Genomic DNA, 22,975 nt, shown 5'->3' with positions numbered 1-22,975 from the left:
GTTTGTACGCCTGGAAACCTTGTTGAACACACACAAACCAAGAAGTGCGGAAAAGCTTTTTTGCGTGCATCGTCGTCTTTGACGCTCTACCTACGGCGTCACAGAATTCGCTTTAAGTTCAGTGAGGCGACACTCTGTTGTCCCGCATGATTTCTGATGTTACCACTGTCCCAGATGCCGATACTTCCCCGCTACGTTTGTCTAGACCCATTTATTGTTGTCGACCAAAAGCTTACCAGCATGTGAAACATCAGCATCCATGTGTTGGTCGCACTGGATTGGTCGCTCTCTTATTCCGTCGATTCCTGGACGCCTTAAGTCCACTATCGAATTGCCATTCACACATTTCAAAGACGAGTGTCAAAGATGCTAGTTCACTCTATATGGTCTTTTCTATGATGGTATCTCATCTCTGCGCCGTGACAAGGAAGACACTTGTTTTGGACCAGGAGCTCTGTACAGACTCTATTGCACCACTACGTCTAGGCACCAGAGACTGAATCCGACATAAATTCGGCGTCCAATTCCACTGATATAACGCCGAATAGGATCGACTCCATTTACATATTTTTGTAGGAACCATCTCCGTCGCAGGCGACTGGCTGCTGCCTACGAGTGGCATGCTCATCCAGTCAGCCACAATTTGGCACCGTCACGAGGGCCTCATGCACAATAATGCCCGTCACCTTACTCGGGCTATTCCGGAGATCACTTTCCTGGCCCCAGATTCTCTGCACATCAGCCCTGTGGTTCTGCTCTCTTGGTCGTTTTGCCGATTCGACATGCGCCAGCCGAGATCCGACGCTTGTACATCTGTCAACAATGGTATGTGTGTATATTTGGTTATCTTCACTATGCCTAGATTGGTATTCAGATGAATATTGATCTGCCAGAGAACTTTATGCAAGTAATGTGTTCAATATGTATGGTCCTCGACACGAACCACAAAAACAGTTGCCTGCCGATTACCATTATTGTGAGCATTCGAATTTACATCAGTCAGGTATTTTGGGAATGCCGAATATTTGCGAGTCATATCGAATAACTCATCAGTCGATTTTCCTGTACTTGTGTACCGAAGTTTCCACGGGCTATTGGGTGGCTGTATTCACCCAATCACAGCATTGCCCTTCCAAAAGTGTTCCAGCTAGCGCGCTTTTTCGGTAGCTGACACTGGCTAGCCAGCTTATGACGCTGTTCCTGCATATGGATAGACTAAATGTCCACCCAGCCAGGGATCGTCGGCACAGCCACCATTCCACTATTAACCCTTCGTCGTTCGGCTCCGCTTGCCAGTATTGCACTAAAACAGGTATTTGAGCCTTGCTTTGAGTCGTCGAGATGACAAGGGGTGGCCATGTCAGACACGACGATCAATCTGACTGCAGATCCGGCCTGAGAGAGAGTTGCGACATGTCGATGCTGCAGCCATCCCGCATCTTCACAACGCCATCCCAGAACCCTTTTCTTGGCGACAGGCCTCCTACTTACTTACACCTGCTCGGAAGCGCAAGCGAAAGAGAACCCGGCACCACTAACATCAAAATCTCTTGGCGCGGGATCAGGGATAAACACGCCGATCTGGTTGTGGGTGACAGCCGCCCGAAGACGGCGTCGCTGATCTCAAATAGTATGTCTCCGACAATGAGTCCCGCCTTGCATCACCCTGCCCACCATCTAGAGCTTGGCGAGGCTGGCCGGGATATCAAATACTACAAAAAAAATCCTGTGCAGTATTGATTGCACATGGTGTGACAGACAATGGTCAGAACCTTGAGGCGCATACCGTAACTTGAAGCATTGACGACTAGCCTGGGGTCTAGGATACTTCCGAGTCTGCACGCGACAGCGAACTACATGTGATGATAGACATTATGGAGAAGCTAAAAACTGCGGCGATCTGCGTGCGGACGATTGTGACAGCTCACCTGCATGTACCGTCTGTCTCGGTTATTATCGACAGGCCATGTCCGTATTCAGATATCGTTCACGAACAGCAAAGCTGAGGCATACGGGAATACGGTGTGTACATATGGCACCAAAAACATTAGGACTGCTACTAGTAGTAGTCCTCGCATTTACGCTTCCGTCGTTGCATCGGGCCAAGCAGAGTCAGCTAGTGACCGCTCGTCTTGCCCCAAATGATGCAGATCGCCCGCAGGGAACCCCCCGCCTGCGTGTCGCACTCGTAGTGGCATTCGATACAGATAGGAGAAAAGCCATTGTCAATCGCCGCTCAGAAATAGCGGATGGGCAGAAAGGGATCGTTGCGGGCCGCTCGGTGTCTAGACCTTTCTCAAATCATGGTACGTCAGATGTGTCGAAACACTGCACTAGACGTCCCTAACGTCGAGCTTAAATTTAGCATGGTCTTTCCCTGGTTGGGGCAAGAATCCCTACGTTGAAACATCTCAATGTCATGGTAATCGCTGTCAAGGAGTGAGAAATGCCATCTATTCTTCGCTTACCGTGTCTACTTGCGCCATCAGATCAATGCCGTACATGTTTCAAAGCAGACGGGACGCACCCGATGCAGTTGACCAGTCGACCCCGACCAGTGACAGTCGACCCCCTTTCTCGTGACGTCAACCCCGGACCCCGAAAGCCAAGATGACTGCATAGTCGAAAGTGCATAGCCTCCCACCCCCCGGGCTACATCCGCTTCCAACGCTCCCCGCTGTCATCTGCACCAACTAACTTGTCACAAATGATTGGCGGGTTTTTTTTCCGGCGGGCGACTAAGCAAAACTTACGTATGTTCCCTCCCTCATCCCCAAATTGAGCTGCAAACCAAGTAACGAAGAAAGCTAAAGCGAGCCATCAACCCCCCCGAACTAGGGCGCAGCCGGCCGATGGATTCTCCAGCTAGGCTCTTCTCCGCTGCGCGTCATTCGTGATTCCCCATGAGACCATTGAGCCTTTCAAAAGTACCCTAATCACAGAAAGGCGCATCCATCCATTCCCCCCGCGCGCACACGCACACACACATGTGCACGATTCGGTTTTCCTGTATCATGTGACATCCCCCTCTCGGAGCTGAGCGAACTTACTCACCATAAGGTTTACGGTCATGCACGCCAAAACCCTGCTTTTGCATTCTTTTTCTTTTTTTTCCTTGCGCCTTGCAGATCGTAGAAGGGCTTACGAAGGGCTGGTGAACCCTAACAGCGAAGAACTTTTTTCTTTTCTTTTCTTCTTTTTGTTTCTTTCCAACTGCCAAACGTAGTGCGCTTCCAGTAAGGTGCTAACGGTGGCTTCTCCGCATGCCGCTAAAATAAACCGCCCTTGAGGCACCCATTTTCCGTACCCTGATTTTTTTGGGGGGCGGCTCTGATGGCTTCCCTGGTGACTTGTTCGGTTTTCCTGACCGGACGCGGGGCAAGTCACGAGCGTGCGTTGTACAGTAGTGTGCATGGAGTGGTGTGCGGGTAGAAGTATGGGTGCGTGTGTGTGTGTGTGTGTCTGAGTATGATGGTGGGCTGATCGCTTCTTCGTTTCCCCCTACTAACTACCAGACTGTCTAGAAGCTATATTTCTTCGATGACACGTTGTTCCTTCTAGATTACAGGAGCGGTGTAGAAAGATGGGTGGCGAGACCTTTTTCCCACACCTCATTCACCCTTATGTGTGTAAGTCAGTGCTAGTAGAGTTTATCGGTTTTTGGGGGGGCCTGAAAATGCAGATATACACCCCATGCTAGGCTTAATCCTGTGTTAGTGCACAAGGCTGGGGAAAAAAAGAAACACTGACTCTCTGTGACGTGTGTGTATTTTAGATCCCCCCAATTTCTTCAACCCTTACAAAAAAAGGGCTACATCGTAATTTGAGATACCAAAGGGGAAATTAAGACTAAAAAAGTGCATACTCGCTTTTTTTTTGTTCGGTTGTTTTATACGACGTATCCGCGTTAACCTTAGATATAACCTTAATACTAAAGGCGAACAAAAAAGCTCACGTCAGCACTTGTTTATAGAGTTCGGGAGTTTGCGGGTTGTTATCTTAATGTCGTATATGGATACCCTTGCATTTTGACAACTTGGCTGGGCTAGCTCATATTTCTCTTTCTCTCGGCCGGCATGCGTGTTGGTCTAGAATTCTGAATTCCATGTCTTTAGACTAAGTATCAAAACGAAAAGAATATTCAAGACGAAATCGCAGGGATTAACATGCCATGTCGCTACCTGTGATGTTTTGCTATCCTTGGTTGTACGTTGCATGTGGATATACGAATAGGTGGAACTACTTTCGTATTCTTTTTCCCCGTGCCTCGCTATGTACGGGGATGTAAACACGATAACCAGGAACTCGCCACGTAAAACCTTGTATATAGTCATATTAATCTCTTCTCCCAAACAACCATGCTAACTTCCTTTCCCAAACGATATTAGTATGTCCTGTCCACTTTCCTTGTCACCTTTAACATACATCCTAAATCCCTACTTACCTATACAACCTAGTTATTCTCTCTTAACCCCCTAACACTAATATACCTATAGCCAATCCCTGAAAAAAGCATCAAAACACTAAAATTACAAACAAGAAATCTTATCTAATATAGACCACTAGATTGTACTAGATTAAAAGCCGTGCCAAAACAACCCAGACTGACTCAGATTGCTATCTAGATTGTTTTATCAATATATCTATAATACACACCTCTCTACTTTCAACTTTATATACACTTCCCCACATCACCTTCAACATCCCCCCTTTGTCTAAACTACTCTCTAGCTTTTCTTTTTTTTTATAACCTATATAATTGCCGCGTATATCGTGTTACCGTGATAGTATAAAACTCTATATTCTTCACCTCTTCTTTATAGATGCAAAGGTACATTATATCTTCTATTTGCTTCTACATCTCCATTTTGTACACATATAATAGCAAGGGGGGGGAGGGGGGGGCTAAGAGGCATAGAATTAAAGAGTCAAGTAGGTAGAAGAGAGTAGAATTGTCAATTTCCCAACCTTGTTAAAGTTTCATTCCTATGCAAAAACTCCCCTTCTCTAACCTCTCACTCCTCGCCTTCCTTTCTTTTGCCCATCGGCTCTAGCCCTCTTGTTTATTAAGAATCAAGACTGTTGTTAGTTACTTTCCTTCTCTTTTTTTCTTTGATAGGAAGGAAAGAAAGAAAGAATTGCTAGATTCATAGAGCGTATATAATGTGCTTAAGAAAAATAGAACCTAATAAAGGATTGTTTTTCAAACTGTAATTTATATAGGGATAGAAGCGAAGAGAGAGAGAGAGAGAGAGGAGGTTAAGATAAGTAAGGTAACGCTTAGAGGTAAGTTTTATGCCCTCGATTGCTGCTTAGATTTTGGCTTAAAATACAACCGGTTTATTTCGCAGCTACCACACACCCTATCATGATTTTTCTTTAGAAAAAAAAAAGGTAATAGCAGGCTGACACTCCAACCATGCCAGTTATTAGGCTTCAACGAAGAAAAAAAAGGAATAGTACTATAGCTATTATGCGATTATTCTAATATAACATTGTAAGTCGTTAGGCAGTTTCTCTTTTCTGTTCTTCTTTTTTTCGGCCAAGATAAAGAAGAGATGGCTATGTATTAATTATTAGCGCAGTAAAAAAAAACGTCAGTTAAAAGATTAGAGATAGTAAGGAGAGGTGTTATCTCTATAAAATGATTCGATAAATTGATATATCTCGTCTCGATTCCAGATCGAATAACGAAAGGTTAGTGTGGAAATGCTTCTTTAGATTAAGTTACGAGTACTACTCAATATAGCTTTTTTCGTATAAGTGGGAGAAAAAAAAATAGGATACGGGTTTGTAAAATATAAACTTGGTACTGCTGAGGAACGTGGTATATATTGCTGGGACTGACTTACTATTGTTCCTACATCTATAACTTTTAAGTTAAAAAAGCGATGGTAGAGATTTGCGTACACATATTCGTTCAATGTATTGTTCTTTTTCACTTCTCATCTTTCAACAATACCTTAACCCTTACAAAGACCCCCTCTTCCCCCCAAACCAACCAACCATCTACAAAGTACTCTGATGCGAAACCTCCCTCCTCACCCCCTCGCTCTCCTTCCCACCCCCCTTCCCCACAAGCCTAACCCCAATACTCGGCTTATGCACCAACGTCTGCAACACAACACAATATCTCTCCGTCAACTTGCCCAACCTCTCCACTTCCTCCTCACTAATCTCCCTCCCATCTTCCCTCTCCCCAAACTCGACCGCAAAATCCAGTCGAATCCCCGTCAACCCCACCGGCGCCGTCTTATCCACACCCAACGTACCCCTAAAATCCAAGTCGCCCTCGGCAGTCACAGTGCCGGACACAATGGGGATGCCGAGCGCGGTGGCAACGGCTTTAAGCGTGACGCCCGAGCAAGCGACGAGAGCATCGAGGAGCATGTCCCCTGAGCAGAGTTCGCCAGAGATGGAGGGATCGTCGCCGCCGGCTTTTTGGTGCAGGCCTGCGACGCGGTGGGCTTCTTTGATGGCGGGGCTGTCGGAGAGTTTGCATGTGATTGAGTGGCTGTCTAGGGAACCTGTGGATTTTAGGGTTACGACGGCTGAGGAAGGGTCGGTGCGGTAGCCTTCTTTGATGGGGGCTTGTTTTTCGCGGAGGGCTTGGGCGGCGGACATTGTGGTGGTGGTGGTGGTGGTGGTGGTGGTGGTGTGACGGTGATGACAAGACGTGTTCAGTATGTGTGGTGAGAGTTGCGGGGTTTTGATGTGCAAAGGAGAAATCTTCTTGGAATGATTAAATAAATTGGGGTTTATGATGACCCGGTATGTTTACTTGGGCCACTAGATGGCGTACGGAGCTTGCCCCGCAGAGGGCAGGTCATGGTTCCGCAGCCCCGCTTTGCCAGTTGAGCGGGTGATGAAATGGGAAGGTGGGAGGTGGCATCTTCTTCGTCTGTGAAACGATTCCAGCACAGAGAAGAATTAGGTTGATTGTGTTCTAGGTAGTACGATGTAATGAGATTATAGAACCATTATAGAACCATAGCACGCCTAATGTATAGTCACAATCGAGATGATAAGAGTTGACGATAAGATAAGGATGCGGGAACGATAGAACCTGGATGACGGCTTGATTATTTCATGTCATCTCCACTCGGTTGTGGGGTATGCAACTAAAAGACTTGGACAATATTACAACTACTACAAAAATTACCCGTCTGCGAGATTGTCGTTCACGCTCGGACTTATGCTGAACACTCAATCCATTACAAGCCCTCCTCAAGTTCCTTGCATCTCGCCAAACGCATGACAAACACGGACAAGCAACTAGAAAACGAAAAGCATTCAGTCGCAAATAAACAGCCCTTGATTGCTTCATTGTTACACCAATCTGATTTTGACTCAAAAGAAAACATGCTTATGCGTGACTCTGGAAGCCGCCACCTTTTCGTCCCCTTCTCTTGCCGTCTTCAGAACATCCGGACATGGATACGTACAAAACAAAATGATCCAACATGACTTGACGTGCGACTTGTGTCTGCAACTCAGTGTGTGGAGTGCATTCACCTGCTCTCCTCTCTTCTCACGCAATGAAAACCAGCAGAATATAAGATACAAGGTCGGTAGATAAGATACCTAATGCGCCAATAGAAAACAGGCAGGCCAACAGCCATTGGGTAATCACAGCTGCTCTACGCGTTTTTAAAAGTCCCAGCAAAACGAACAAAGATAGTATAACAAGGGGAATGTAATGTGTACGAAAAAGAAAAGACAAGATGGAATAAAGTAGAGAAGTAAAGGGAAAGGCACACAGTAGACGTGTGCAATGGGAAAGGGGACACAGATTTGAAATTATTCTGACAAGGAAACTGGGGTATCGTGCAGAAGAGTGGCCGCCAAACGCACAAGGGTAGCGGTGGCCAGTCCACAAACGCCTGGTTGCTAGGGTGCCCTCCTCTTGCTCAGCTAACAAGCAAGCTCAGCACGTGAAATCAATACAGATCGTCGATTAAGAGCCTGGTCGAGGCAGTCAAACGGCCGGCGAAAGGGATGCAGAAGTGTGAGACAGAGTGCGCACATGAAAGGTAATGGAGTGCAAGGAAAAGGTCATGGCGGGTCGTAATGGCGCAAGCCAAAAGAGCCAGTCTTTTATAGCAAGATGAGGTAGTTGCTGGGCGCGATACCGGTCTCGCCATTTGGCTTCTTGGCCTGCCACCACCGTCCGCTGACGTCGGATACTTCGAGGATGTCGTGCTTCTGGAAGCTGATCTCGTTGGCATCGTCTGGGTTGGCCTCGTAGCTGTAGATGGCCTTGGCGCGGTAGGGGTACTCGATGGTAGCTTCTTGCTGAGCCTCGTCGTTTTGTGCCTGGGAGGGGATACCGCCGAAGGGTGGGGCGGACGAGTTGCGGGCGTTTGCGCCAGTGGGGCCTCCGGGGTAGCCGGACACGGGAGAGGAGGTCTCGAAGCCGTTGAGTTGGGCGGATGTGTACATTTGGGGGGCGGCGCTCTGGGTTTCAGGGCGGTTCGTGTAGCCATTGGAAATTGGTCGGGACGAGCGAGAGCCTGGGTGCTCCTTGTTAAGGGCGTACGAGTCGACAAAGGCGCGGTGGCTGGCTTGTGGTTGCGATCCGTAGTAGAAGATCCAGACAATCTGGACAATGTCAGTGGTGGTGGTGAGTAATTGGCAAGGTGTATGCCTTACCGCGATCATGGAGAGCAGAATATAGCCGGCGGCAGCAGCCTCGAAGGGGGTAACGGGCGAGTAAACGAGCGAGTTGACAGACGAGGTGGTGAATACAAGGCCAGCAGCAAGGAAACCGACAATCTGAGCGAATTAGCAAAGGCGTCCCTGGGGATGTTGAGCGCAAGACAACGTACGGCGACATGGTAAGTCCGCTCAGCATCCGAGGCGACTGTGACGGTGACGCCGACAATGCAGAAGAACATGAAGACCAGAGTCCACCATGCGAAGTTTGGAAAGCCGCCATGAATGGCCGATATTATGGAGCTGACAAAAGAGATGATCCAGGCGAGCTGTGGCACGAGGTTAGCGAGGGAAGGCGCGACTGGAGAAGGGCAGGAGCGACTCACGATGCCAATGGAGATTGTGGCGAGGGCGAAGGGGTCGCCAACAATGCGGCCGAAACTGAAGCCCGACGACCTCTGGCCGTAGCCTCCGTTTTCCATTTTTGCGAACGAGGTGGATGTGGCTGAGTGGGACGAGGGCATATACTGTTGGTGGTGGTTGCGATGGATGGGGGCGAGTGAATGAATGAGGGTGTGGGCGCGCGGTGTCAGGGTCTGGTCCAGCGACGACAGCGAGGCGCAGCGAGGGGGTATTGTATGTAGTGCGGATGTACCGATGGAGGGATGGATATAGTGGTGTGTGTGTGTGTGCGTGTGGGAGAGTGTGTGGTGTCTTGAGCAGCGATAGGGCGGCGGCTGCAAAAAGAGGGGAGGGTACAGCGCAGCACAGCTAACAGGCAAGCAAACAGGACAATGAATGGAGAGGGCGTCGAGGGCTTTTGGCAACGGGTGCTTAGGGCAGAGATGCGACGGTTTCAAGTCGGGCAGGCTGGGGCGCGCCATTGGCCGGCCAGGTCGCCCAGGGTCGGTCGGGGATTGCGGCGGGTCCCACTCGTATGCAGATTAAAATGGTACCGCTCCAGCTCAGCCAGACGGCCTGGACACGCTCGACTGAACACGCGCGTCGACTGCATTAGCCCTGCCCACACCCCCCGGAGAGCCGCCGACAACGAGCACAATCAAACGACAGCGACGCCGACAGCAGAGCACACAACAGACGCTGCAGTCCACTCTCTCTGCCTCCCTCGTCGCGCCCGCCCGCCCGCCCGCCCTGCCGCTGTGACGCTCGTCGCCTGGTTTTTGCTTCTGCTGGCTGGGCGAAACCGACTGGCACAAAGGCCATGACAGCCAGAATGTCAGGGGGGGTTCCTGTCGAGAGCCCTGCAGCAAGTGTCCCCCCGAACTCATCGCGAACCACGCCTTTCAGGGCAGCGAACAGCCACCCCCGCCTAGGCATAGCGCCCTGCCTCTTTGAATTATCCCCATCAATCGGGCGCCCATCTGCCGCAACTGGCCCGCTCTAGACGCAAAGAATCGTCGTCGGCACCATGTCCCCTGTGAAGCCAACGTGGCCATGTCAGCACCGCCCTCGTCATCTCGTCCTTCGTCTTAATCAAGTATCAATTTCGTCAGGTACAAGCCACACTGCACAGACACACGTCTTGTTCCTGGTGCGTGCTGCTTCTAGCTAAGCCCTCACAAGGCCGCCACGACGCTTTGGGCCTCGCCAGATGATTCGAGACGCCGCTGAAACGCCTTCCTACGGCATCCTTCTCTCCGCAGCCCTACACAACATCACCTCGACATCATGGCCGCCTACCAGGCGCTTATCAAGCATCGTCATGTTTGACCATTTGCCTCGATGACATGGCACAATGTTTCTTCGCTACCCCCACTGTCCAATCACCCACACGCACCGTTACCCCTGCATGCCAACGCCTCACAACTCCCATCCTATTTCGTCGACCAAACTCAAATCTGCCTACCTGACATCCGGTCCCGGCACCATCCGCCCTGTTGCATGTCCATGTGCCTGCTTCCTCAACAATGCCCCTCCCTCATGACGACAACTCGCCTCGACTGTAGCCACCTCATGCCTTTTTCTTCATTCCTAATTACCCCCATCTGCCACAGGGTGCAGAAGAAGAAGAAAAACTCCTGCATGCATGCACACTATGTACTCTAGGACTGCGCCACGTCAACCTAACATGCGTCTACACATTTACAACTAATATCCACCTCTTCGTCCGTTCAAGGGGTCCATCCTGCCTCTCGACTCACCCGCGCCGGTAATTTCTTTTTTCCCACTGCTCCATGTCGCCCAACGTAATCTTGCGACAGTGCTGACAGTTCTCACAACTCGTCGTCCTCGGCATCTTCTTCTTCCTCTGGTTTTTCTTCCTTATGCGCCCCCTCGTCGCCATTGTCTTTTTCGTCCTCGGGCCGCCGTCTGTATTCCTCCCTGACTAATGCTCGCAGTGCCTGCGTGAGCCTCTCGTTGTAGTCCACCCAACACCTGCCTGTTCCCAGCACCATGACCTGCCTGTACCTCTGGTTGATGAGCCCGTTCCTCCGCCTCAACTCTGACATCTTGAGTGCCTGCTGAAGCTGACGCTCCTCTGCCTCGGCAATCCGCGGTCGCAGCGCTGCAAGCTTGGTGAAACCATCCGTCGTGGGTATGTGCTGATCTTCGAGTGCTTTGAGCTGTGACGCAGTCGTCGCAAAGCTAGTCGCGCGTTCTACGACCAATGCCGTCTTATGAGCAGTATCAAGGGGAGCGTTGTCCTCGTCTTCGTAGTCGTCCTCGTCCTCGTCCTCGTCGTCGACCTGAGGCTTGAGCACGTCTTTGTGTTTGCTTACTTGTCTCGTCAGCTCTAAGAAGCGGCTCACCTATTGACTTTGCATACGTAGACTATTGGCTTCGTCCAGCAGTGCCGTCTTGCCCGCTAGCTGCTGCAACGACTGCTCAATCCTGTGTATCCTATCCGCTATTGTCCTTGGCTTGTCCTTGGCCACTTCCTGAGGGCCTCCAAGAACATATTCCAGGCGATCCAGCCGTGATTCAAGTAGCGAAAACGTGAAAAGAACTGCCTCCTCGTATTCGTCCATGGCTGTGGTGAATTGCTAGATATGTCTTGTCTGCAGATGCAGATCGCGTTCCTACGCAGCTAGTGAACGCGGGCGGAACGGAGCCTGGGTTTTAGCGGGCGGCTATCTGCTTATCTGCCTCCGAGACCTCTCCGAACGCGTTTGCCTTGTGCCTAACGTCAAACGTCAGCAGAGCCCTTTCAACCTCACCTGTCGCCCCCCCAGGCACAGCCTCTCTTATCTTATCGCAACACTTTGGCGACCGTTTCTTCACACATCGACAGTATTGCTTTTTGGCCTCAACCGTATGCGCTCGCAATAACAACTACCGTACACTCTACACCCTCCAGGAGAGCATGGCTACCTACTCCGCGATCAGCCCCGAGCCAGCAGACGAAGACCCCATGTCTTCAAGTATCGGGTCGCTAAGAGGAAGAAGGTCAGAAGCACATCTCTGGAGCCTGTTCAACACAAGCTGACAATAGCAGGCGAGGCAGAGGCAAGCACGATGCTGGGTTCAAGGGAGAGGCGACGTGGATCTCGAGTGTGATCAACCTGGCCAACACCAGTATGTTCTGACCCGTGGATACCCGTTGTCACAAGTACTAACAAGCCTAGTCCTTGGCGCTGGTCTTCTCGCCATGCCATCGGCCCTCTCGAAAATGGGCATCTTCCTCGGCATATTCGTGATCGCGTGGGCTGGCACAACCGCGGGTTTTGGTTTATACCTCCAGACTCGATGCGCGCGGTATATTGATCGCGGCCATGTGTCATTTGCGACCCTGTCCCAGATGACCTACCCGAACCTCTCCATCTTATTCGATGCCGCGATCGCGATCAAGTGCTTTGGTGTGGCAGTCAGTTACCTGATCATCATTGGAGATTTGATGCCGGGAGTGGTCAGAGGCTTTGCGCCAGGCGCTGCACACATGGCGTTCTTGGTCGATAGACAGTTTTGGATCACTGCGTTCATGTAAGCATCATGCAAATGTACCACAGATCCGTGAGCTAACAGTCCCAGGCTTGTCGTTATTCCCTTGTCCTTCCTTCGCCGTTTGGATTCGCTCAAGTACACGAGCATAATTGCCCTTTTCTCTATTGCATACCTTGTAATTCTGGTTGTCGCACACTACATTAAAGGGGATACCATCGCAGACCGAGGAGAAGTCCGCGTGTTTCAATGGGCCGGTACCGTGCCTGCCCTCGCTGCGTTCCCTGTCATCGTCTTTGCATATACATGCCACCAGAACATGTTTTCGATTCTCAACGAGATTGCCGACAACTCTCACTTTCGGACAACAACCGTCATCTTTGCTTCCATCGGCGGCGCATGCTGTTTATACATTTTGACTGGCATCACCGGCTACCTTTCCTACGGCGACAAGATCCACGGCAACATCGTATCCATGTACCCTACCGCGGCCGCTAGCACCATCGGTCGACTTGCCATTGTCATTCTAGTCATGTTCTCGTACCCCTTACAAATCCACCCTTGCCGCGCTAGCATCGACGCCTGCCTCAAGTGGCGTCCCAGCGGTGCGCGCAAACAGGTCGAAGGCAGTCCGTCACGTGCCAGCCTCATGAACAACGCGCCCAAGCCTGGCGCCCCCAAGAGCGCCGAAATGAGCGACCTCCGCTTCGCAATCATCTCCACCGTTCTCATCGTCCTGTCTTTCATCACCGCCATGACCGTCACCAGCCTGGAAAAGGTACTGGCGTACGTCGGGTCCACGGGTTCAACAACCATTTCCTTTATTCTTCCAGGCCTGTTTTACTACAAGATTTCGGATCCAGAGTCTACTCACCACCAGCGCCTCATCAAGGACGAGGATGACGAGGATGAGTTTCAGAGTGGCGAGGTTGAAGGCTATGTCACGCGTGAGGGGCATATGAATCGTGATCTTAGAAGGGGATTATTGAGGAAGATGGCGCTTGCACTGAGTATTTACGGTGTCATTGTTATGGTGACTTGTCTGATTACGAATACCTTTTTAGTCGCGGCTGCGCATTGAGAGAGCCCGCCGTGAGGATGTTAGGCATTTGTTTTTTTTTTTGCATTTAGCGGGAGTTTTTTTTCCTTTTTCTGGGGAAGGGGGAAGGAGTTGTTCTGCGAGCATAGTAGACTGTGTTTGATTTTTTTTCTCTGAACGTTAGGCCGCGCGCACGCGGATCTATCTTGGTGAGTATGTTTTTTTTCTGCTTGTATTCTTACAAATGTACACTTCTATTCGCTCTTTTCCCGCAATAGAATAATGTCGCTCTGTCTCCCTCTCTCTCTCTCTCTCTCTCTTCCTTCTTCAATCCTAGTAATTGAAAATTTCCTCGAATAAACGCCCTTCGTAATGTTCTTTTCCCACATAACATATAATATCATACCACACCCCCTTCCCCCTCCCCTCCCCTTCAGGCAATTCCTCCTACCCCCCCCCCTACGCCTCAGCCTTCTTTCTCAGGCACCAAACTCTTAAACGCCGAATCCGCCTTAACAACCTGCCCTTGCACCTGTCCGACTCGGTATTGCGGCTCCAGAATGCCCACCATGCTCAGTATCCTCCACGCCGTGTCGCTTGGCTGCGCGCCTACACCGACCCAGTACCGCGCTCGCGCTATATCCAGCTTGATGTCTTTCCAGGGTCGACCGTATGTGTCGCCGGGGCGGGGCGGTTGGGGTTTGGGGTCGTAGGTCCCTAAGACTTCGAGGGGGCGCGAGTTGCGTGCTGTGCTATTGATTGTGGGTTAGCATTTGTAAATAGATATTTGACCCGTTTTTTCCCCCGCATATTTGAGGTGTTTTGGGAGGTTCGAAGAAGGAGACATGTGGCTGTGGGAGAAGCAATTGGACTTGTAGAGGTACGTGGGTGGATTGCGAAATGGGCGTACCGGGCGTGTGCGACGACAATGTTGTAGAAGGGTGCGTGCTTCTTGCCGAAGCGCGCGAGGCGTATTCTTAATACCATTGTTTCTGGTGGTGTATGTGTGTGAGGACGCTGTTGCGACCGGACGGGTGTTTGGCGGGATGGATGTAGTGGTGGTGGTTTGGGGATCTTTTTGGGGCGGAGCCCGAAGATCTGCCGGTGGTGCATGACCCCACTTGTTTGTGACTATTTGGGCTTAGCGTTTTTTGAGTTGAGTTGTGTAGATTTGTAGAGATGTCCTTGGGATTTTGGTTGAGTGTGTTTTATGGAAATGAAATGTGTTGGTTTCCGTGCGAGATAAGTGGTTTCTCCATAAGGGTTATTTGTTGCATATTTATTGAAATTCTCTCAATTGTGAATACCGGGCAACGTTGACCACAGCTCGATTGAAATATTGCTAAGATATCACCAAAAATAGAAATCAATCAAATCCATCCGAGCTTTCAGCTTGGTTCCCTGGATTGTTCCATCATCTCTAACATAAGATTCTGCATGGCCAGAACCATATCCGAGTGCTCGCCACTTGGGTTACTCTGGTACTGCTCTCGACGGATGACGTTCCCATTAGATGAAACACTGTCAAACTCCTCTTCAGACATTTCCGTGGCCCTGAAAAGGAAGAAAGAGCTGTTGAGCGGGAGCTCAGGACCTCGCTCGACAATCTGTGGCCATATCAGAGTGAGGTCCCAGCGCACTTGAATTGAGTACATTGCACCAAGACGCATGATTTGCGTGGGTGACAAGCCATTGAATACTGGAAGTGTGTAAGCGGGCTTCCGGAGTAAGCTTCAGTTAAGGGTTGATTGTACCTGAGCATTGAGCCTTCATCATCTTAAACTCTTCTTGCTCATACAGAATGACAAAGAGCACATCGACCTCGATTCTAGTGACAGATGCCAGAACTCTCCTAGGCCGTGCACGCCTTGTGGAGTAGAGCATATGTAATATCAATATCGAGCTTTGAAAGTGACGTAGGTCAGCCTCCTTACGCTCCTCTTCGGGCATCTCCCAGGCTTCCATTTGCGGGGCCTGGTTCTTCAAGAGAAAGCTTGTGAGATCTATGAGACTGTTGCCCTCATGGTCTAGTAGTGAAAGGTCCAGGCTTTCTCCCTCCTCGTCCAGGAGATAACGTACAGAGTCCTCATTGCACGTTCGCACGGCGAGATGTAATGCGGTGTTACCTTTGTATCCGCCCTCGGAGATAATCAGGTTCAAGTATGCTGGCTCATACTTGCGTCTGACAATACTTTGGAGCGCCGAAGTAGAGCGAGACGAGCCGGGCCGGTATTTCACCATAAAAGCAGCTGCATGTAATGCAGACATTTTCGAGCCATCAAGTTCAAATACACCGTAGTACACAGTATCTGTATCAACCATGTCTAAGAAAAAATCAATATGGTGGGAAGAATTGCTGTATGCCTTGGATGACACAATAAGTCGGCCGAGAATCGTCTTCCCATCGGTCATTCTGGTCAAGTCGCATTTTCCCGTTTCATAGATCCAACGAGCCAGAGTGTACTTTCCCGCAAAAAGTGCACTCTCGAAATGATTGTGGAAATTGGCTTCTGACCTGCGGTAATGGTCAAGGTGGGTGAGATATTCAGTGTCCTCAGGAAGGGCATGCAGTCCGGCAAAAAAGGCATCCCACTGCTGCGAAGAGATTTTGTCTGCTTTCGAATGGGAGACAAGCGACTGAAATGCCACTTCGTCTTGAAGAGAGCAAGCAGTCCAAAGACAGCGTATCCATTGTGAACTGTCTGGCTGTAGTTCCCCGTCCTGCCAGGTCATCAAGTAGTCCAATATGTACGGTTGACTTCGTTCCAGAGCAGACACAATGACGGATTGTCCTTTGCCATTAATATCTAGCGGGTTTGCTCCATGGCGTATAAGAATTTCGAAGGTCCTTTGGAAGGCCTGCTCATAATCACTTCCATGAATAAGAATCCGATTGAAAGTGCTGGAATTCCCATCAGTGACTAACCAGCCCAGAATTGCGAATGGCTCCTTCAAACCTTGACTCCCAAACTTGCGGTAAACTGAATTCAGGTTCTCAGAGTAGTCTTTCGGAGCCTCAAGTAAGATTTCGAGTAATCGGTATTGACAGTTGATGCAAGCCTGCCATACAGGAAAAACATGGACATTATTGGTCCAAGCGTCATCATACTCTATTTCTCTTCCATTCAAATCAAAAGGGTCCGCCCCGACGTCCATGAGTGCCTGAGTGGCTGTTTCATTACCTGCAGCAACAGCCCAGGTTAATGGAGTACCTTCAACGGTCCCATATGTTGAGTCAATGCCCTGCCTGTATCGCCACCCTTGGTGCGAACGGGCTTCTCGGTCTGCTCCTGTCTTAATCAGTTCGTCTGTGATTTTTGGGATATGTTCTTCATCAAAGGAGCTCAGGAAGTGTAACGGAGTAACTCCCTCGTCGTTTGCCAAAGTGGGATCAGCGCCATTTTCAAGCAGAAGAAGAGCAATCTCAGCAAATCCGGACCGACATGCCTTTAGCAAAGCACTTTCATTCCCCCTGAATAGTTCGTTTATGTTCATATTTTGAGCTTTTGAGGTGACAATACGGTGGACAAGTTCGTAGCGGCCCCCAGTTGCGGCAAGTTGGAAAATGGATCCAAGACTGCTGGGTGAATCTTCAATGAACCTGAAGAAGGAATCATCGTCCACCCAGTCTGAGTCGTAGTAGTTTCGGGGCGCTGCAAGCCCAATCCCAACGTATTGAGAACGAAGATGTGAGACTGCCCGCTGGCATTCTTCTATATCGAGGGATGACAACCGTCTTCGTGCTGTAGAGTTGCCCATACAGATTGCTGCATAAAGCCATTGCTTCTCTTCTTCTAGGGAAATCGACAGGTCTAGCTCGAATACAGCGCAAAGCCACCCAACCATCCCACCAGCTACAGTATGTCCTAGTCGAGCTGCAAGAAGCATTAGTCGAAGTATTGAGTTGAGTTCATCGTGTTTGCTTTTCTCCATCTTCCTGAGTCTTAATTGAAGAACAGAGCACTGCCATGCAGCTTCTGCTCGACGTAGCTTGTCTTCTCGTTCATCGTGTGCGACGGCCGTCATTTCAACAACGATTTGGTTCAGGACTGGAGTTGGAAGGATTTTTAGAGTGCCAAGCGATGTATCTGCCTACTGGAACGTTATATGGAGGGTATTAAATCTTTCATTTATCTCATACCTCCAAAACTGCACCAGCATCACGTATCGAGTACATTTCTTCTGGCTTTGGAAGCTCATGTTTTTTCCTATCACTCTTAGCTTTTGAGGAAGCTGATAGACTTTCATTCTTACCAAGTCTTGAGTATCTCAGAGATTCTATGAGCCGACTCGGGTTGTGTTATTTCATCAAGTTGTGGGAGATTCTGTTTCTGGGCTATGGCGTAAAAGCTTCTGTCGAGATACTCGGCCGTTTGTGCGAAACTCCAAGCGCGTGCCTTATCATCTTCTGTTGGACGTTGGATCGCTTGGTGTGCAGATGAGCACTTGCACCAATACATATCGAATGTCTCTTACCTGGGTTACTTAATATCTCGCGTTCCTGCGGGTTTAGGTCTGTCGCTTGGATGAAATGCGTCATTGTTGCGGGGTCAGAGTAATTCAAGGGGTTTAACATATCTCTACTGAGAATCCAGCTAAGACATATTCGTAGATTCAGGTGTAGGATGTTACTTCTTGGTCGAAGTGAAGGCTGGAAAAGATGAGGCGTGACGGTCTCCCCTACTGCACGCGCAATCTGGGCAATGGGCTTGATATGAGAAGTTTCATCAGTGGCATCCTCAGCTTCTTCGTGTTCCCCAGGATCATCCGTCATTCCATTTGGATGTTTTGTAGCAGCCAGTCCATAGCGTTTGCTCTCTTCGGCTTCGATGACAGTCCTTAGAAACCAGCTCAATGTATGATAGATGTATTGCGCCGATTTATCATAAATTCCTTGAATATCATCTTCAGATGGCTCAGAAAGTTCATGCCAATCGGATGGCCCAGACTGCCCAGGATGCTCAGACGACGCATCAGATCCATGACCCTCAAAAATTGCCATAGTGTATCCTCTGCTGAGAATATATGACACTAGAAGTGCAAGAGAGAATGTATCTGCGCTGATAAGGTTTTCACCGTCAAGAACCTTTTTGCACTCTGGGGCCTGCCAGATCCCACTGCTGAATGGAAGACGGATCGGCTCTTTGATATCTGTTTTCAGCAATGATGAGCCGAAATCGGAGATTTTGGCGACGAATTTGAGTTCTGGATGTTTGAATATCAGGACGTTGGCAGGCTTGATGTCGCCGTGTATGATGCCAACTTCGTGGAGTGCGGATACGCCGGCGCAGACATCGATGGCAAGTCCAAAGGCTTTGCGGGTACTTATCTTGTCGATTGTGAAGCCTTCGGACTGCATCATCGCTTCGAGATTTGTATGGGCCAGCTCCATAACAAAAGCCGGCATGATCTGGTCTCTTGTTGATCGCCAACAGACTCCCAGAACGGAAACAATATTTTCATGTTCTTGGATATGTGGGTGTCGCAGTATCTGCAACTCCATCGCCATGGAACTCCACAGTTTCTGGTTTCGCTTATCGCGCAGCTCACCCATTATCTTCGGACATTTGACAGCGACAAGCTCTGGAAGGGCTCCTCCAGGCACCTCTGAAGCGCTGAGGGAAAAGTATGATCTTGTTAAAGACCGGAAAGGAATGCTGTATACTTCGAAATATGCACCTTGATTGATTGGAGGCGGGAGTTCAAAACTCTGGTCGTGAATGAGGACTCCGACCAGTAAAAGCCCCACAGTTAATGTCCGATGAGAGCGAGTGAATATAGAAAGCAGTGATAGGATATCGTGGTCACACTGATGGAAACCGACGTTTGTTGCTGCATTTTCAGCTGCCATTGTGAAGGGCTGGAGATGCACGACGTTTGGATTGTTGATGAGCTGGAAGATCCGTTCATGATACTCTTGTGTAAAGTGAGTGTTGGAATTGCTGCCTGAGCTGAAGCTGAAACTCGTGGCGTGCCAGCTTTCTGAAGGCGACAAATGCATTCGGTTGATTGGGTGACTACATGGCTATACAGCCACAAGAGGGCTGTGCAGGCGCGTGATGTGTCACTCGCAGCACAACACCAACACCAAAGGCCCAGAGCTCTTTCCTCATTCCCACTCATTACATATCAACCACCACAGCTCGCCCCTCAAATCCCATAACGATATGGCTCCTCCGGACGGATTGGCCGTTGGCAGTGGCGTAGTTGGTGGAGCTGGCTTTTTTGTTCAAGTCTTCCAGGGTTGCGTTAAAAGCTTCGAATTATGGAGAAAAGGTGACGAGCTCGCCGATGATGCTGAAATATTCCAAGCAAGACTAGAAATGCAAGCTGCAAAGTTGAAGACATGGGGCGTTGAATGGGGGCTGGACCGTGGCGCTGATTCCATGCATCTCAAAGACAGGCGTTTTCAGGAGCACGGAGATGTTGCTGTGAAATATGTCGTTCTCATCTATCATTTCCTGGATGAACTCGGTAAGCTGGGGCAAGATTTCCCTGCAATCTCTGCAGCCGGCAACACATCGATATCCGCCGCCTCATCCATCACGAAACTGCTTGACATGGCCAATCCGAGCTCGACGGAGCGAACACATTTCGAAGAAAAACTAAGAAGCATACAGAGTGCTGCTGGGCTGAAAGAAAAAATGAAATGGGCGCTGAATGACGGTGGACCATTAAAAGCTCTTGACCAGTTGAAGAGCTTGGTTGATGAATTGCTCGACTTTTTCACGCCCCCGAAAGTTGACCCTGCAGCAAAACTAGCATTGAATAGTCTTTTGGCCACGATGAGTCTAGCAAAGCTGCAAACATTGAGCTCACAGTCGGATGGGAACTCGGAACTGCGGGGGCTGGCCCTCCTCAAGTCTGCAATCATAGAAATGGATGCCCGAAAGACGGTTCTTGGCAGTGAGAATGTAAAGGAGAAGGAACGGTTTCTGAAAGAGACCGGTACAAGAGAGGACAAGTCTGGTAGGAGCTACGGCTTCTTTACCAAGAATAGCACTACACTAGGCGTGCTAGTAGAATGGAAGCTCGTGGATCCTGCAAAATGCCCGCCAAATTACTCGAGGGGAATGTACAAAACGATGCTGCAATACCGAATCGAGAACTTGGCAAGGCTTCTCAAGGCTGAGTATAAGCCTGCAGAGCTACGTACACTGTCCTGTATCGGTGTAGTTACAAGGTATCTGGTTGATGAGAAGTTGGAGCACGGCCTTGTGTTCAATGTCCCTGGAACAAACCATCAATGTTTAGCGCAAATCCTCGAAGGGGCCGGACATGACCTTGACGCAGGAGATTGGTATCGCATTGCTGGGAGCATTTCACGAGCTTTGTTGTACATGCATCTTGCTGGTTGGCTTCACAAGGGTATCCGTAGCGACAACATACTCTTTTTCGCTGAGAGCAACGGTGGCTTTTCTTACGACAAACCTTTTGTTGTAGGATTCGAATATAGTAGGGAAGCATCTGCTTCCCACCAAACAGAAGGCGTCACGGATGATTTCGAATACAATCTTTATCGCCATCCAGACGTGCAAGGTTTGCCAGCCGTGGTGCAGACAGCAACATCAACTTCCAGTACGAGCAAAATACCATTTGATTATACTCATGATCAATACAGCTTGGGGATTCTCCTTTTGGAGCTCGGATTAAGGGAAAGCATCAAGATTGTACAGCAAAGAGCATCTCAAGTTGCTGGATCTAAGGGTTACTCTGCTGTGGAATTTCAAGATTACATTGTGGATTGTGAGGTGCCCAAATTGGCCTCAAGAATGGGCAAGGGGTACCGGGATGCGACGAGACTCTGTCTCACAAAAGGCCTCATCTCTAAAGATTCTCGAAGCATTCAGGAACTATTTTACCTGGATGTTGTTAGAGTGCTGGATTCTTACAGAGTACCCTGAACCCCTCTTACCATACCATATATCTAGGCAGTGTAAACAAGTGAGCTCAACGTTTGGAAGTTGTTTTTCTCTTCAATAAATCAGAACAAATCTAAAGATTAATTTTTTCTTCGTTTTTATCATACTGCGACGAGTTCACGTAATTACGTTGCATCGAGTTGCACACACAAAAGGAGGGTGCGGTGGGCTGCTCTGACCAGATGCGCAGTTGAGACCAGTGATGTAATTGCAAGCACCATGTCAGGCCTACCCGATGCATCAATTGATCTCTTGAACATCACACCCATCCCATTCCACTCAGAGTTCTCTACAAACCTCACAATGGCAATCAGAGTGAGTCTTTGGCGCAGTAATATTTTGTATAGAGGCTAACGCTCTAGTAGACTCTGTCGGCCAAAAGCGCTGCAGCGCTCGACCAAGAACTCATGTCGACTGGCGCGTTCTCTATTGATCAACTGATGGAGCTTGCCGGACTCTCGGTATCGCAAGCTGGTATGTTTAGCTCTGATATGTCTTTTCATGATTGGACTAATCAAAACAGTGTTCAAATTACAACCTCTAAGCAAAGGCAAGCGCATCCTGGTTGCATGTGGTCCTGGCAACAACGGCGGCGACGGCCTCGTCGCAGCTCGCCATTTATTTCACTACGGTTACCAACCCACGATTTACTACCCCAAGCAAAGTAAAAACGAGCTCTACCAGGTGAGTGATGATGGTCGAAAAGATATGCTGGCTCATACATGCTCACACGTCGTAGCGGCTCAAGAAACAGTTGGAAGACCTCAAAGTGCCATTCACCGAAGATTTCACTGGCGCGCTGAAACAAACTGATCACATTGTCGACGCCATCTTTGGATTCAGCTTTTCGGGAGAAGTGCGTGAACCCTTTCCAAAGGTTATCGAGGCACTCGCATCTACCTCTGTTCCTGTGCTATCGGTTGATGCGCCGTCATCTTGGGACATTGAAGAGGGCCCTCGAGACTCGGGACTAGGCAAGGGCTTCATGCCGCCAGCACTCATCAGCTTAACAGCACCCAAGCCCCTTATCAAGAAGTTCTCTGGTCGTCATTTTCTTGGTGGTAGGTTTTTGAGCCCAGAGATGGCAGAGAAGTACAATCTTGATATACCCAAATATGAAGGCTTGGACCAAGTGGTTGAGATGCCTGTGGACGGCGGCAAGCTGTAAGCAAGTGCCGTCATTAGTTACACAAGTTTGTTGATTTTTCTATCTGATCAAGACCACTTGAATGAAAATAATTTTTCAATGTTCGAATGTGATGCACTTGAATAATTTCAAAGGACCTGCTTGTTGTGACTAGCGTGTCTTCCCCGCAGAGCCGCGGTACGGCTAACAGCGGTCTTGAGATGTCATCGGAACCCCAGCTTCGACACACTTCGGTAAACAGCCATCGCGGCCTTGGATGGGCCGTCAGTCGGGCCAAGTTCCAGTATTTGTTCCTTCTGTCTCATTGTGCGG

At 49.4% G+C, this 22,975-nt stretch overlaps 9 protein-coding genes across 9 annotated transcripts; 3 read left to right on the top strand and 6 right to left on the bottom strand.

Annotated features, from left to right (window-relative positions):
• Positions 1-6,009: 6,009 nt before the first annotated feature.
• Positions 6,010-6,624, bottom strand: COCVIDRAFT_13449 (hypothetical protein; the record flags this gene model as incomplete). Its single annotated transcript, XM_014704091.1, has 1 exon — positions 6,010-6,624. One exon carries the CDS (start codon positions 6,622-6,624, stop codon positions 6,010-6,012), a length of 615 nt encoding a protein of 204 aa, XP_014559577.1.
• A 1,473-nt stretch (positions 6,625-8,097) lies between these two features.
• On the bottom strand, positions 8,098-9,179 carry COCVIDRAFT_91475 (hypothetical protein; the record flags this gene model as incomplete). Its single annotated transcript, XM_014704150.1, has 4 exons — positions 8,098-8,601; positions 8,653-8,775; positions 8,829-8,984; positions 9,042-9,179. 4 exons carry the CDS (start codon positions 9,177-9,179, stop codon positions 8,098-8,100), a joined length of 921 nt encoding a protein of 306 aa, XP_014559636.1.
• Positions 9,180-9,326: 147 nt separating this feature from the next.
• Positions 9,327-9,539, bottom strand: COCVIDRAFT_91264 (hypothetical protein; the record flags this gene model as incomplete). The annotated part of the gene is made up of 1 exon (XM_014704149.1): positions 9,327-9,539. A coding segment is annotated over one exon (213 nt), but the record flags the coding sequence as incomplete, so codon positions are not given.
• A 1,350-nt stretch (positions 9,540-10,889) lies between these two features.
• COCVIDRAFT_35146 (hypothetical protein) lies at positions 10,890-11,645 on the bottom strand (the record flags this gene model as incomplete). Its single annotated transcript, XM_014704148.1, has 2 exons — positions 10,890-11,395; positions 11,444-11,645. 2 exons carry the CDS (start codon positions 11,643-11,645, stop codon positions 10,890-10,892), a joined length of 708 nt encoding a protein of 235 aa, XP_014559634.1.
• Positions 11,646-11,980: 335 nt separating this feature from the next.
• On the top strand, positions 11,981-13,636 carry COCVIDRAFT_24056 (hypothetical protein; the record flags this gene model as incomplete). The annotated part of the gene is made up of 4 exons (XM_014704114.1): positions 11,981-12,063; positions 12,113-12,192; positions 12,243-12,597; positions 12,646-13,636. The coding sequence occupies 4 exons, from the start codon at positions 11,981-11,983 to the stop codon at positions 13,634-13,636; spliced, it is 1,509 nt and encodes a 502-aa protein (XP_014559600.1).
• Positions 13,637-14,060: 424 nt separating this feature from the next.
• COCVIDRAFT_91188 (hypothetical protein) lies at positions 14,061-14,581 on the bottom strand (the record flags this gene model as incomplete). Its single annotated transcript, XM_014704147.1, has 2 exons — positions 14,061-14,346; positions 14,505-14,581. The coding sequence occupies 2 exons, from the start codon at positions 14,579-14,581 to the stop codon at positions 14,061-14,063; spliced, it is 363 nt and encodes a 120-aa protein (XP_014559633.1).
• A 401-nt stretch (positions 14,582-14,982) lies between these two features.
• COCVIDRAFT_24054 (hypothetical protein) lies at positions 14,983-19,445 on the bottom strand (the record flags this gene model as incomplete). The annotated part of the gene is made up of 5 exons (XM_014704113.1): positions 14,983-15,293; positions 15,349-17,686; positions 17,736-17,802; positions 17,849-18,020; positions 18,071-19,445. 5 exons carry the CDS (start codon positions 19,443-19,445, stop codon positions 14,983-14,985), a joined length of 4,263 nt encoding a protein of 1,420 aa, XP_014559599.1.
• A 316-nt stretch (positions 19,446-19,761) lies between these two features.
• COCVIDRAFT_91455 (hypothetical protein) lies at positions 19,762-21,498 on the top strand (the record flags this gene model as incomplete). The annotated part of the gene is made up of 1 exon (XM_014704146.1): positions 19,762-21,498. One exon carries the CDS (start codon positions 19,762-19,764, stop codon positions 21,496-21,498), a length of 1,737 nt encoding a protein of 578 aa, XP_014559632.1.
• Positions 21,499-21,819: 321 nt separating this feature from the next.
• Positions 21,820-22,684, top strand: COCVIDRAFT_35141 (hypothetical protein; the record flags this gene model as incomplete). Its single annotated transcript, XM_014704145.1, has 4 exons — positions 21,820-21,831; positions 21,882-21,990; positions 22,040-22,200; positions 22,256-22,684. 4 exons carry the CDS (start codon positions 21,820-21,822, stop codon positions 22,682-22,684), a joined length of 711 nt encoding a protein of 236 aa, XP_014559631.1.
• Between the last annotated feature and the right edge of the window lie 291 nt (positions 22,685-22,975).

Source organism: Bipolaris victoriae (assembly GCF_000527765.1).
Source record: "Bipolaris victoriae FI3 unplaced genomic scaffold scaffold_17, whole genome shotgun sequence".
In the NCBI taxonomy this organism is placed as follows: Eukaryota; Fungi; Ascomycota; class Dothideomycetes; order Pleosporales; family Pleosporaceae; genus Bipolaris; species Bipolaris victoriae.
This window is presented reverse-complemented; position numbering and strand designations above follow the sequence as displayed.